Source organism: Aquarana catesbeiana, unplaced genomic scaffold, assembly GCF_042186555.1.
Source record: "Aquarana catesbeiana isolate 2022-GZ unplaced genomic scaffold, ASM4218655v1 unanchor228, whole genome shotgun sequence".
In the NCBI taxonomy this organism is placed as follows: Eukaryota; Metazoa; Chordata; class Amphibia; order Anura; family Ranidae; genus Aquarana; species Aquarana catesbeiana.
In genome coordinates this window covers 403,386-417,830 of record NW_027362655.1, presented here as the reverse complement: position 1 = coordinate 417,830, position 14,445 = coordinate 403,386, and the positions used below count along the sequence as shown (strand labels likewise).

General features: G+C 45.9%; 1 protein-coding gene across 1 annotated transcript in view; it reads right to left on the bottom strand.

The window, feature by feature from the left end:
• Positions 1-14,445, bottom strand: part of LOC141121642 (uncharacterized) — a 226,262-nt gene that overhangs the window by 30,421 nt on the left and 181,396 nt on the right. Inside the window, exons 6-9 of the mRNA XM_073611310.1 lie at positions 5,341-5,568; positions 5,055-5,261; positions 4,738-4,965; positions 4,457-4,598 (exon numbers count right to left, since the gene is read on the bottom strand). Coding sequence (XP_073467411.1) covers positions 4,457-4,598; positions 4,738-4,965; positions 5,055-5,261; positions 5,341-5,568 — 805 coding nt within the window. The remainder of the gene's footprint in view (positions 1-4,456; positions 4,599-4,737; positions 4,966-5,054; positions 5,262-5,340; positions 5,569-14,445) is intronic.

Below are 14,445 nucleotides of genomic sequence, written 5' to 3'. Positions count from 1 at the left end.
GGGTCTACAGACCCAACACGAGGGGGGGGGGGAAGAGGCAAAGCCCCTGACACCAGCCAGCATAAGGACACAACAGATGAAACAAGATTCAGGACCTCCGCCCCCCCCACCGCAACGGGGGGAGGGGGGTTACAAGGGGTTACACCGCTGGCGTTTCCCTAGCTCTCTGTCCCTTCAGGGGGGAGAAGAAAAGCATTTTGGCAGGTCTCTTACCTGAGAGGAATCCCCCTGCGCAAGCTGCTACGGCCACACACAGACTGACACTGAGCTTACAGTGAAGACAACAGATTAAGGTATGTGCATAGACTCCCTCTAATGGAGAATTAAGGCATGACAACATTTTTTCCCTTAAAGAAGAAAGCATAGGTGGACTTTTTAGTTCCTAAGTTTCTTCCCTTACCTTATCCCCACCGCAGGATTTGCTGAATTAACAGACAATCCAACCTTCACCCATCACGGCGGGTGCGTTTAGCAAACCTTCAAGGACCGGGTCCCTTTATATCAGGGTTCCACTCCCTTGGACCTGTATAAAACACCTCACCAGGAAAGCTATAGGTAATGTAGCATGACCAAAGCCTTGGGTCCCGGGGTCCAGCCCTACAAAGAGAGGCGTTACAGGAAAAACCTTGTGCTTCGGATACGAGGCCCCAGGTACCAACCACTTTGGCCTCAGTGGCACTTTGGATGGATCTGGTTTATGGAGGCTATTTAAATCCAGCATGGATCCCTCCTGGAGCTCCTCAGAGCACATCTTCACTCGTGACCAACATCTTAGACACTGGCAAAAAAACTGATGTTCTCTTGGAAGGAGGAGGGGTTATATAGGGAGTGAACTTCCTGGATTGGGTATAACCAGTGTCCATCACCTGAAGGTGGCCCATAAACCATTAAGTTATTACTTAAGGCTCTGTGTCCCATGATGTACGATAAAGAAATAACGCAATAATTTTTTCGCAAACCAATCAATATACGCTAAAAAATATATGTAGAAGAATACATATTGGCCTAAACTGAGGAATCATTTATTTTTATTTTCTTTTAATTTTTGGGATATTTATTATAGGAAAAAGTAAAAAAAATTATTTTTTTTTTTCAAAATTGTCACTCTTTTTAGGTTTATAGCGCAAAAAATAAAAACCGCAGAGGTGATCAAATACCACGAAAAGAAAGCGAGCGCAATTTAAAAGCATGTCATGTTTGGTATCCATTTACCCGGCGTAAGATCATCTTTTACATTTTAACATACATTTTTTAGTGTATTTTTTCCCCAAAACAACATTTGCGTTTGAAAAATTGCTGTGCAAATACTGTGTGACATAAAAATTGCAACACCCACCATTTTATTCTTTAGGGCCTAGATATAGATATAATGGTTGAAGGTTCAAAGTAATTTTCTATCAAAAAAAAAAATTGTTTTCATGTACACATAAAGGGTCAGAAAAGGCTTGGTCTTCAAGTGGTTATAAGAGTGGTTGATGTGTGGCAGAAGCTTCCAATGTTGGGCATAAAATGCCACAACAGTTCAAACACCCTCCCCCACCCCCAAATGACCCCTTTTTGCAAAATAGACACCCCTAGCTATTTGCTGAGAGGCATGTTGAGCCCATGGAATATTTTATTTTTTGCCACCACAATGTGAATGTTGGAACCCAGTGTCAGAGGTGTAGCGCTACACCCCCATCAGGAAGGAGTATGCATCTGGGGCATGTGTCTGAGGAGAAGAACACTGGCAGCTGCTGACAGCACTTAGAGACTCTCCATCAATACCCTAGATGTATGGCTGTGCCGCCTAACATGGACACAGGCACAGCCCTCCGCCTCACACCTGATGTCCCCCAGCTGCACTACACAAGGCCCAGCGGTCAGAGAAGGTGGGGGGGCACAGAAAGAACACTGACTCCTCCAGTTGATGCCAAAAGTCCCCTGGGCTACCCCGAGCACCACTTCCACTATGTAGTGCTCCAGCGCTCCAGAGAGGCACCCAACAATAAAAAGTGTAGGAACATCTTGTGTCCATATTGTGGAATAATACTGCAGTGCCTCATTATTGTGAAATCACTATGCGCAATAAAATACAACCAATATTCGTCATCCCTATGCAATAGCTGGTCATATTCATTCTACAAATGTTTAAAAAATAGACCTCTAAGTGTTTGTGAAATCTTACACCACAAAATGTACTCAGCCAATGAAAAGTAATGTCTCCATTTTTATTTTTCTACTGCTATCAATGGCCAACACGGTACAACACTTCATCCATGTCTTTGGTGATCTCTGATCTCCTTATGAACTGTTTCTTACATGATGAAGATCAGCCATGGAGTATATCTGAGGTGTATATCAGGGTGTGCTTCTTCCCCACATGAGAGATGTGATGTCCAGCAACATTCATATAGAAGACATTTCCTGCACTCAAGGCACTAATACATCTCGAGGGTTGTGTGGGATCCCTGATGTACAGGAAGACAGGACTTCAGTGAAGAACAATTTCCTCACTCAGGACAGGAAAGTGGCTTCACCCCCGTGTGCAATCTCTGATGTTTGGAAAGGCTGGACCTCACTGAAAAACATTTCCTACACACAGAACAAGAATACGGCTTCTCCCCTGTATGAGATCTCTCATGTGTTTGAAGATTGACCTTATATGAAAAACATTTGCTGCACACCGAACAAGAATACGGTTTTTCCCCTGTGTGAGATCTCTGATGTTTGTAAAGACTGGACTTCTCAGAAAAACATTTCCCGCACTCAGAACAGGAATACGGCTTTTCCCCCGTGTGCAATCTCTGATGTGTGTAAAGATGAGACTTCTGTGAAAAACATTTCCCGCACTCAGAACAGGAATACGGCTTCTCCCCTGTGTGAGACCTCTGATGATCAACAAAATATGTTTTTGTTGCAAAACATTTCCCACACTCAGGACAGGAAATTGGCTTCTCTCCTGTGTGAGATCTCTGATGCCTGTAAAGACTGGACATGTGTGAAAAACATTTCCCGCACTCAGGACAGGAAAGTGGCTTCTCTCCCGTGTGAGATCTCTGATGTCTGTAGAAATTGGACGTCTGTGAAAAACATTTCCCGCACTCAGGACATGAATATGGCTTCTCACCTGTGTGAGATCTTTTATGCCTATTAAAATGGGACTTAAATTGGAAACACAACCCGCACTCAGTACAGGAAAACCTCTTATCTGTTGGAAGGACGGCACCGTCCCTCACAGTCTGAGGTTCCTCAGGATAAGAGGAATACGATGGTCCATCTACACTGTGTGGTGCCGGATGGACATTTGAGGTAGTCGGGTTTTCTCCTGGACTATACTGTGTGATGTCCTCATCTTCTACTTTACAGTCCGGAGACAAAGTGAGACAATCCTCTGAGGTTTTCCTCATCTCCCGTCCATCTACTAAAATAGAGATAAAAAGATTATTACTAGACATGAGCAGATTGGTTCCCCTAAAGGACTCCGCCCACATCAGGCAGCTTTGTCTCTGAGGATCTTACAATTCCCTCCTCAAGGTAACTAGTAAATGGGTCCTCTGATCTCCTACCAGTTCATTTCTTTATTCATGGACCTTAGTCAGAGAGTGAGGAAACAACGAGAACTGTCTTTTATAGGAATGACAGTGATGGGGGATTATAGGACGAGTGTCCCCACCCCCTCTATCACTCATTGCCATCTTTCCAACAGAAGAAGTCCTGCACTTCCTTATTTAGGCCATGATTTAGTCATGAATAACAGCTGGGCTGAGCCACACCAGAGGTCAGAGAGTGAGGATGGGGGGAGAACAACCAAGATGAAGACTCGACTGATCCTGAAGACCACCATCATTGGGTTATTGACTCCTCCCTCATTATCACTTTCTGTTTAAAGTTCCAAAGTTTGAGGATGTTATCACATTATTATCAACATGTAAAAGTCTGTGCTCCAATCAAGTCATCACATATAAAATGTCCAGCTGGTAGAAAATGGGTGTAACAAAAGAGAATACATATTATGTTTATATATAGCAGTGGGTAGAGAGGAGAGAGAAAAGTCAGGACTATATAAACAGTGGAAGCTTAAATGTTTACACGAGACAAGCTGCAGAGATCCCACACCGCTGCCTCCCATCTCCTGAGACTGGGAGAATTGCTCTGTCAGAGATCTTACTAGATTCAGAGATGGGGAAGGAGACCCAAGACTCATACTCCAGGTGCCTAGGTCTATTAGTGAAAGTCAACATTTTGTTGCCAGCTGAACCCCAGAACCTCCATAAATCCAGTCTAGATACATAAATTGTGTCTGCAGCACAGAGAAGGAGGATTATCCGAGAGAAATACAGGAATACAGGATGGGGAACACAGCCCAGGAAAGTGACCAGGGGATTACAGGCTGATATCACCCAGTCCTTGCCCTACTCTGGACCAATCAGTGAGCAGTATGGGTGGATGAATGCATTTAGTGTTAATGACCCACCTGTGCTGATCTCTGTAGGAGTGTCCTCCTCTATAAATGTCCTTGTTATTCCATCCTCCTCCATAGACTGCTGATCATCCCTCACATACCTCCCTTCTTCTTCTGCTTTACCCTCAAATTCTATATCAATTGGATCTCCACTCTGGATAAAAAAAAAAAAAAAAAAAAAAAAAGAGAGAGTGACTATCATCTGTAAAATATAAGCGTTATTATTGTGACATCACATAAGAAGTCCGCACATTGTCTCCATGAGTCTGTTTTATAAGCTCAGACGCACCAACCTTGCAATGGTGAGGGATGGTGTGATCTTCCTGTGTGGAATCCCGGGAATACAGAGGATGGGAACATCTCTCTGGTGGGTTCCTGTAGCTGGATGACTCCACCAAGGTGTCCTGGTACAGATCTTTGTGTTTTTTTACAGACTGGGGTGACTCCTCCATCACCTCATCCTCCTCCTCCTCTTTTATCTCTTCTTTAACCTCAACTTTAGAATCTCTCAGGTTTCCACTCTGAATGAATAATAAAAATTACATCAATGGTAACAATGCAGATAATGTACAGATCCTAATGATACTATCAGTGATTGTTCCTCATCTACCTGATGATGGTGAGGGATGGTGTGACCTTCCTGTGTGGAATTCCGGGAATACAGAGGACGGGGACATCTCTCTGGTGGGTTCCTGGTATTAGGTGAATCCATCATATCCCTCCGACTTTCTAAAAACTCCTCCATCACTCCATACTCCTCATCCTCCTCTTTATATTCTTCTTTAACAACAATGTTATAATCCCGGAGGTTTCCACTCTGAATATATAATAAAACATTCATTGTAACAAACATGCTGTGTATAAATCAGAACTACTAATAATTGTCAATCATCTACCTGATGATGGTGAGGGATGGTGTGATCTTCCTGTGTGGAATCCCGGGAATACAGAGGACGGGGACATCTCTCTGGTGGGTTTCTGTAGCTGGATGACTCCACCATGGTGTCCTGGGACAGATCTTTGTGTCCTTTTAAAAACTCTGACCCCTCCATCACCCCATCCTCATCATCCTCCTCTTTTATCTCTTCTTTAACCTCAACTTTAGAATCTCTCAGGTTTCCACTCTGAATATATAATAAAAATGACATCAATGGTACAATGTAGATAATGTACAGATCCTAATGATACTATCAGTGATTGTTCCTCATCTACCTGATGATGGTGAGGGATGGTGTGACCTTCCTGTGTGGAATCCCGGGAATACAGGGGACGGGGACATCTCTCTGGTGGGTTCCCATTACTGGATCCATCTGTAGGAAACACACACACTGACTGAATACATTGTTTCTATGTGTTTATCAGATGATAGGGGATCTAGGTGGACCCTCCGTACTGCTCTCTCCTTTACAATAAAGTCTCCTCTTACCCGGTGATGTGAGGGGTGGCTGATTGTCCATCATGACGTCCTTGTAGAGATCCTTGTGTCCTTCTAAATACTCCCACTCCTCCATGGAGAAATAGACAGTGACATCCTGACACCTTATAGGAACCTGACACACACAATGATACAGTCACCATCCAGACACATCCCTTGTCTGTTACTGGATAATGTCCCAGAATTCCCAGCACCGCTCACCTCTCCTCCATGATCTCTCTGGTGACTTCTAGAATCTTCTTTTTATTTCTCTATTCTATCAGGGAGGGAGGTGGAGGCAATGTGATGGTCATATGATCTCCAGACTTCACAGGAGGGAAACTCTAAATAAAAACACAAAAAGTATACGTAAATGAAATTCTCAGAATCCTCCTCACCTCTCCGGTCAGGTCTGTGTTTTATTAATAGAGATAAGAGTGATGTCATGTGACCTCCCAGAATCCTTCTCACCTCTCCAGATAGTTCTCTATTTATTAAAGGCCTACTTCAAACTGAGGTGTAATTTACCTACAAAGGTACAGTCCCAATTTGCAAGTGAGGATGCCAAGATTCCATCCACATCAAAAGCATCAGAAAAAAAAGCCGGATGGAGGGACATTGGGGAGGTGGAGCTGTGAGGTCAGTTTGATGTCATAGGATGTGCTGACTCTGGATGGAGGGACATTCGAGGAGGATCTGAGGTCAATGAGATGTAGGGCTGCAACTAACGATTATTTTCATTCCACCCCCCAGGGTCACTGCAGGTGTGGAGAAAAGCTGTGTAAGAGGATATGGAGGAGAGATGAGGAGGAGATCCAGGAATCAGGATAAAGGTCAGGACAAGCAACAGACGAGCACATCCAAGAGATGAAGCCGGGGTCACTACACAGAAAATCAATCCAAGGAAACAACAGGCAGGACGAGGAATAGCAAGAAGGAGCTCAGAGACAAATGAGAATATTGCTCAGCCAATGGGAGATTATCTCAGCATGACTTACATAATGAAGGAGATGAGGGGGAGGGGAGGAAGTCACTTATGGTGACCATAGAGACATGGAAATTCAGCTGGTTCAGCAGGGATCGGTCACATTTCCATCCATGTGTGGTCACTGCCGGATAAAAGTCACTCGATCAGCGGCTGCAGCCAATAGCTTCATCACTGATCTGTGTATTCTGAGAGCGGAGGAGCGCCCCCCATTGTCAGAATACAATAGTGCAGCGGGGAGGATTCCCCCATCCCCCTCCAATGTGTGGATGGGGGAATCACTTCAGTTTTTTCCTCTCATCCCGCTGGCTGAACGATAAAACTGAACCATGTATGGCCAGATTTGGAAGCAAAATATATTAATCATCAACTGATCCCCCTGAAGGGGTTAATCTACATATTACCTCCTCTGCCGCCAGATCCAGCAACGTCTACGTCTTTCTGCTACGAGTTCCTGAACTGTCTTCTCTCTACGTCCTACCAAATGAAACTTCCTGTCTTTACTTGACATCACTTCCTGTCTTCCATAGAGATTTCCTGTCTGGGTAGAGGTGAGATCACCACCTTGTGGTGTTTAGTGGAACTGCAGCCCAGAGAAACATCTCGTAGTGTGAACACGGCCTTGTGCTGTGTGTGTATGTACTGTATATCCTTTCTCTCCTCCCTGAGTGTGTATGAAGAGGCGGAGCCCTGAGTGTGTATGAAGAGGCGGAGCTCTGAGTGTGTATGAAGAGGCGGAGCTCTGAGTGTGTATGAATAGGCGGAGCTCTGAGTGTGTATGAAGAGGCGGAGCTCTGAGTGTGTATAAAGAGGCGGAGCTCTGAGTGTGTGTGAAGAGGCGGAGCTCTGAGTGTGTATGAAGAGGCGGAGCTCTGAGTGTGTGTGAAAAGGCGGAGCTCTGAGTGTGTATGAAGAGGCGGAGCTCTGAGTGTGTATGAAGAGGCGGAGCTCTGAGTGTGTATGAAGAGGCGGAGCCCTGAGTGTGTATGAAGAGGCGGAGCTCTGAGTGTGTATGAAGAGGCGGAGCTTTGAGTGTGTATAAAGAGGCGGAGCTCTGAGTGTGTGTGAAGAGGCGGAGCTCTGAGTGTGTATGAAGAGGCGGAGCTCTGAGTGTGTATGAAGAGGCGGAGCTCTGAGTGTATGAAGAGGCAGAGCTCTGAGTGTGTATGAAGAGGCGGAGCTCTGAGTGTGTATGAAGAGGCAGAGCTCTGAGTGTGTATGAAGAGGCGGAGCTCTGAGTGTGTATGAAGAGGCGGAGCTCTGAGTGTATGAAGAGGCGGAGCTCTGAGTGTGTATGAAGAGGCGGAGCTCTGAGTGTGTATGAAGAGGCGGAGCTCTGAGTGTGTGTGAAGAGGCGGAACTCTGAGTGTGTATGAAGAGGCGGAGCCCTGAGTGTGTATGAAGAGGCGGAGCTCTGAGCGTGTATGAAGAGGCGGAGCTCTGAGTCTGTATGAAGAGGTGGAGCTCTGGGTATGAAGAGGCGGAGCTCTGAGTGTGTATGAAGAGGAGGAGCTCTGAGTGTGTATGAAGAGGCGGAGCTCTGAGTGTGTATGAAGAGGTGGAGCTCTGAGTGTGTATGAAGAGGCGGAGCTCTGAGTGTGTATGAAGAGGCGGAGCCCTGAGTGTGTATGAAGAGGCGGAGCTCTGAGTGTGTATGAAGAGGCGGAGCTCTGAGTGTGTATGAATATGCGGAGCTCTGAGTGTGTATGAAGAGGCGGAGCTCTGAGTGTGTATAAAGAGGCGGAGCTCTGAGTGTGTGTGAAGAGGCGGAGCTCTGAGTGTGTATGAAGAGGCGGAGCTCTGAGTGTGTGTGAAAAGGCGGAGCTCTGAGTGTGTATGAAGAGGCGGAGCTCTGAGTGTGTATGAAGAGGCGGAGCTCTGAGTGTGTATGAAGAGGCGGAGCCCTGAGTGTGTATGAAGAGGCGGAGCTCTGAGTGTGTATGAAGAGGCGGAGCTTTGAGTGTGTATAAAGAGGCGGAGCTCTGAGTGTGTGTGAAGAGGCGGAGCTCTGAGTGTGTATGAAGAGGCGGAGCTCTGAGTGTGTATGAAGAGGCGGAGCTCTGAGTGTATGAAGAGGCAGAGCTCTGAGTGTGTATGAAGAGGCGGAGCTCTGAGTGTGTATGAAGAGGCAGAGCTCTGAGTGTGTATGAAGAGGCGGAGCTCTGAGTGTGTATGAAGAGGCGGAGCTCTGAGTGTATGAAGAGGCAGAGCTCTGAGTGTGTATGAAGAGGCGGAGCTCTGAGTGTGTATGAAGAGGCGGAGCTCTGAGTGTGTGTGAAGAGGCGGAACTCTGAGTGTGTATGAAGAGGCGGAGCCCTGAGTGTGTATGAAGAGGCGGAGCTCTGAGCGTGTATGAAGAGGCGGAGCTCTGAGTCTGTATGAAGAGGCGGAGCTCTGGGTATGAAGAGGCGGAGCTCTGAGTGTGTATGAAGAGGAGGAGCTCTGAGTGTGTATGAAGAGGCGGAGCTCTGAGTGTGTATGAATAGGCGGAGCTCTGAGTGTGTATGAAGAGGCGGAGCTCTGAGTGTGTATGAAGAGGCGGAGCTCTGAGTGTGTGTGAAGAGGCGGAGCTCTGAGTGTGTGTGAAGAGGCGGAACTCTGAGTGTGTATGAAGAGGCGGAGCCCTGAGTGTGTATGAAGAGGCGGAGCTCTGAGCGTGTATGAAGAGGCGGAGCTCTGAGTCTGTATGAAGAGGCGGAGCTCTGGGTATGAAGAGGCGGAGCTCTGAGTGTGTATGAAGAGGAGGAGCTCTGAGTGTGTATGAAGAGGCGGAGCTCTGAGTGTGTATGAAGAGGCGGAGCTCTGAGTGTGTATGAAGAGGCGGAGCTCCTGAGTATGTTTGAAGAGGCGGAGCTCTGGGTGTGTATGAAGAGGCGGAGCTCTGAGTGTGTATGAAGAGGCGGAGCCCTGAGTGTGTATGAAGAGGAGGAGCTCTGAGTGTGTATGAAGAGGCGGAGCTCTGAGTGTGTATGAAGAGGCGGAGCTCCTGAGTATGTTTGAAGAGGCGGAGCTCTGGGTGTGTATGAAGAGGCGGAGCTCTGAGTGTGTATGAAGAGGCGGAGCCCTGAGTGTGTATGAAGAGGCGGAGCTCTGGGTGTGTATGAAGAGGCGGAGCTCTGAGTGTGTATGAAGAGGCGGAGCCCTGAGTGTGTATGAAGAGGAGGAGCTCTGAGTGTGTATGAAGAGGCGGAGCTCTAAGTGTGTATGAAGAGGCGGAGCTGTGAGTGTGTATGAAGAGGAGGAGCTCTGAGTGTGTATGAAGAGGCGGAGCTCTGAGTGTGTATGAAGAGGCGGAGCTCTGAGTGTGTATGAAGAGGCGGAGCTCTGAGTTTGTATGAAGAGGCGGAGCTCTGAGTGTGTATGAAGAGGCGGAGCTCTGAGTGTGTATGAAGAGGCGGAGCTCTGAGTGTGTATGAAGAGGCGGAGCTCTGAGTGTGTATGAAGAGGCGGAGCTCTGAGTGTGTATGAAGAGGCGGAGCCCTGAGTGTGTATGAAGAGGCGGAGCTCTGAGTGTGTATGAAGAGGCGGAGCTCTGAGTGTGAATGAAGAGGCAGAGCTCTGAGTGTGTATGAAGAGGCGGAGCTCTGAGTGTGTATGAAGAGGCGGAGCTCTGAGTGTGTATGAAGAGGCGGAGCTCTGAGTGTGTATGAAGAGGCGGAGCTCTGAGTGTGTATGAAGAGGCGGAGCTCTGAGTGTGTATGAAGAGGCGGAGCTCCTGCTGGAACAGCGGTTGGAGGAGGAGGAGTCTAGGAGGGAGATGACAGAAAGCTCAGCAGAGTCTCAGGAGTGAGCGAGGAGGATCCAGTTCCTTTGCCATCGGAGGTGAGGAGAGTGTGAAGGATGTTGGTGACTCTGGTAGATGAAAAGCTGGGAGTCATATTGCTCTGGTGAGTGGGGAAGCACTACTAAGGGGGCGCCCTCACCATCACGTGTGTAAGAGGTGGAAGAAGGCGTGGCTACACTACAGCTGGCACAGTTTGGAGCACCGAGAACTTTACACCTTATCAACTTTTCATTGATTGGTGGATTTTTTTGAACAAAGTTTGTTGAAATAAATGTAAAGTGGAAGCAGTGGACTTGCAGAGAACACTATATTGAGTACCAAATATTGTATGATTACATGAATTTGCACAGATTTTTAACTTATTTAATAGAGCAGCAAATATTATAAGACTAAAGAAGTAGGTGCAAAGTGGAAGCAGTAGATCTGCAGGGAACAGCATCTTGAGTACAAAGCACTTTATGTTGTATATGAATTTGCACATGGATCATATTACGTAATTGATTGATAAACACCATAAGATCAGTGAAGTAGGTGTAAAGTGGAAGCAGTAGATCTGCAGAGAATATTATTTGAGCCCCTAGCACTTTATATATGAATGTCTCCACATATTTTAGTGTATTTGTGATGATTAATGTGCACACACAATAGGACAGCGCTGTGACACATAATGCTCTTCTAGTTGATAAAGGGAATACTTACCTTTGTTACAGCAGCAGTCCGGTATAAGTTATTTTTGTAGGTATTTGAGTTGTTACACATAGCGCGGGTTTTGGGAATAAACTGCTGATTGGATATTAATTGCTGTACTTCTTATCTGTCTGTTAAATGTCTTGTTGAGGGAAGTGAGTGGACCCGTATTCTGTGGCCGTCTCGGACAGGCAGACCCCGTGACTGAGTCTTCGTTTTGGGAAGACCCACCAGTGGTGACCCAGGTGGCAGTCGAGCCCTGTAGACAAAAACCTCTCCTTGTCTTACTGTCTGTTTTGTCCTCGTTAACTTGAGATTGGGGGATATGGTCTGAACCGGTACCAGGTGACCAATAGAGGAATTGCCAGACTCTTTCAGAATCCTCGTGACCCGTCTAAAATCCCGAGCAGACACATACATGTCCCCAGTCATCAAGACAGAAAACAATGGGGCAGAAATTGGTTAAGCCAGAGAAAGGAAAACTCACATGTGACTTAGTCACGGAGAGAGAGAGAGGGGGGGGGGATTATGTCAAGAAAGCAAAAAAATTTGGCGAAGATCTGTAGCATCGCCATTCCTCCAGGGAGTAGATTGCAGGAATGGCGGAAAATACTGAAGGAAAAGCGGGGGGTGTTATCTGACAATGGTCTTCTGAAAACTGGAGAGGCTTGGTTCAATGTGGCAAGATCAATCCAAAGGGAGAACTGGGTGGAACAGGAAACCCAGCAGAAGGGTAATGTTGTATATGTGTACCATGAAGGAAAAAGTGTCCCTGATGCCCTACCTGAACCACCCCCATACGAGGGGAAGAGGGCTGAGCCTAAAAACACACCAACACCCCTGTACCCTGTGTTGAATGCTAACGGTTCATATTTTAGCCCAAACACCACCGTAACTTTAATGCCGAGTTTGAACGGGTCTGTGACAGGGGGAACTGCAGTTGGCAGCAACCAAGCCACCGCGCCGCCTCCCATTGCCCAGCTCCCAGACAGCGTAATTCGTGTCTTGCCCACAGTGGCATCTCCAGCTTCCATATTTAGGGGGGGCACATGGGGGGACAGGGACAAAAGTAGGGGGGCAACTATAAAATGTATATATATATATATATATATATATATATATATATATATATATATATATAGATAGATAGATAGATAGATAGATAGATAGATAGATAGATAGATAGATAGATATCTATATCTATATAGATAGATATATATTATATTACTGAAAAAACAGACTGTTGTGGGGTCGTAGTAAAGGGCCCCAGTATATATTTATATATCTATATATATATCTATATATACCTATATAGATATATACCTATATATATATATATATATATATATATATATATATATATATATATATATATATCTCTATCTATATATACCTATATAGGTATATATAGATATATATAGATATATAAATATATACTGGGGCCCTTTACTACGACCCCACAACAGTCTGTTTTTTCAGAAACTGAGAGTCCTGGTGGAGTCCTTCCTGCAACTCGCTCTTCTCCCTGCCAATGAGGATGCAGGGGAAGGAGCAGATCGGGCAGCCGTGGTTGTGTGAGCGCTCGCATTATGCAGTGTCAGCAAGCAGAGGGAGGGGGGAAGAATCACCCGCAGGAGCTGACTGGGGACTCTCTCCCTCTTAGACATTGATTTTTTGTAATAAAAAAAAAAAAATTTTTATTGGGGGGGGGGGGGCACATGGTGGGGCGCAGCATAATGTTGGGGGGGTCAGGGCCCCCTCTGCCCCCCCCTAGGGACACCATTGCTTGCCCACAACACAGAACCCATTCATTGGCACACCACCTGCTGCAAACATCCCCAACCAGCCAGGCCCCCCCCAGTCCTGATACCCCAACAGCTATTCCCCTATGAGCCAGGGCCTGAGTCGGAGCCCATACCCTTAGCCCAAGACCTGGCTCGACACATTACTCAGAATACTCGCCATAACAGTAAACGAGCCTCCAGTGCCTATTACCAAAACACACATGAATCCCAGGGGTCAGGATACCCAGATGAGCCCAACCCCCAAGACCCCTGGAGTGGCCAACCCCAAGTTCAACACCCGCCAGCCCCCATAGTGATGAGGGGCATTAAAGCAGCAGAAGCTGCCCCAATAATATACGTTACCTTTACCCCGCCCCAAGTAATGTCATTGGTGAATAACCTGCCTGACCCGGAGAAGCAGCCAATGCCCTTTTATAGCAGCATAATACAAATAGAGCGTACCTATGCTGCGGCTTGGAGGGACCAGTACAACCTCTGACTCACGAAAGCAGGTGACGCCTACTGGCCTATCATGGAGAAAAATTTGACAGAGGGTAGAACATTTAACGACACTGACTATGAATCAGGCCTAGAATTCTGCGACCAATTACACAATTGGGCTAAGGACAAGTTGGCAGACCAGGCCACAACTTTACAAGACATAACACAAGATAAGACAGAAACTGTTGAGAAATACCATGCCAGGTTAATGCAGACATTCTGTCATCACTGACCTAGGTTTTATAACCACTTGACAACTGGGCACTTAAACCCCCTTCCTAACCAGACCAATTTTCAGCTTTCGGTGAATAGACCCCTAAATGTCAGGTGACCTCTTTTTTTTTTTGACCACTGGGCACTTAAACCCCCTTAATAACCAGACCAATTTTCAGCTTTTGGTGCTCTCACATTTCGAATGACAATTACTCAGTCATGCAACACTGTACCTATATGAAATTTTTGCCCTTTTTTTCCATACAAATAGAGCTTTTTTTTGGTGGTACTTAATCACTGTTGGGTTTTTTATTTTTTGCGCTATAAAAGAAAAAAAAATGAAAATTTGATAAAAAAATGAATTTTTCTTTGTTTCTGTTATAAAATTTAGCAAATTCCTAATTTATCTTTGTAAATTTTGACCAAAATTTATACTGATACATATCTTTGGTAAAAATAAGTACAAATCGGTGTGTATTATTTGGTCTTTGTGAAAGTTATAGAGTCCAAAAGCTATGGTGCCAATATCTGAAAATCAATCACACCTGTAGTACTGACGGCCTATCTAATTTCTTGAGACCCTAACATGCCAGAAAAGTACAAATACCCCCCAAATGACCCCTTTTTGGAAAG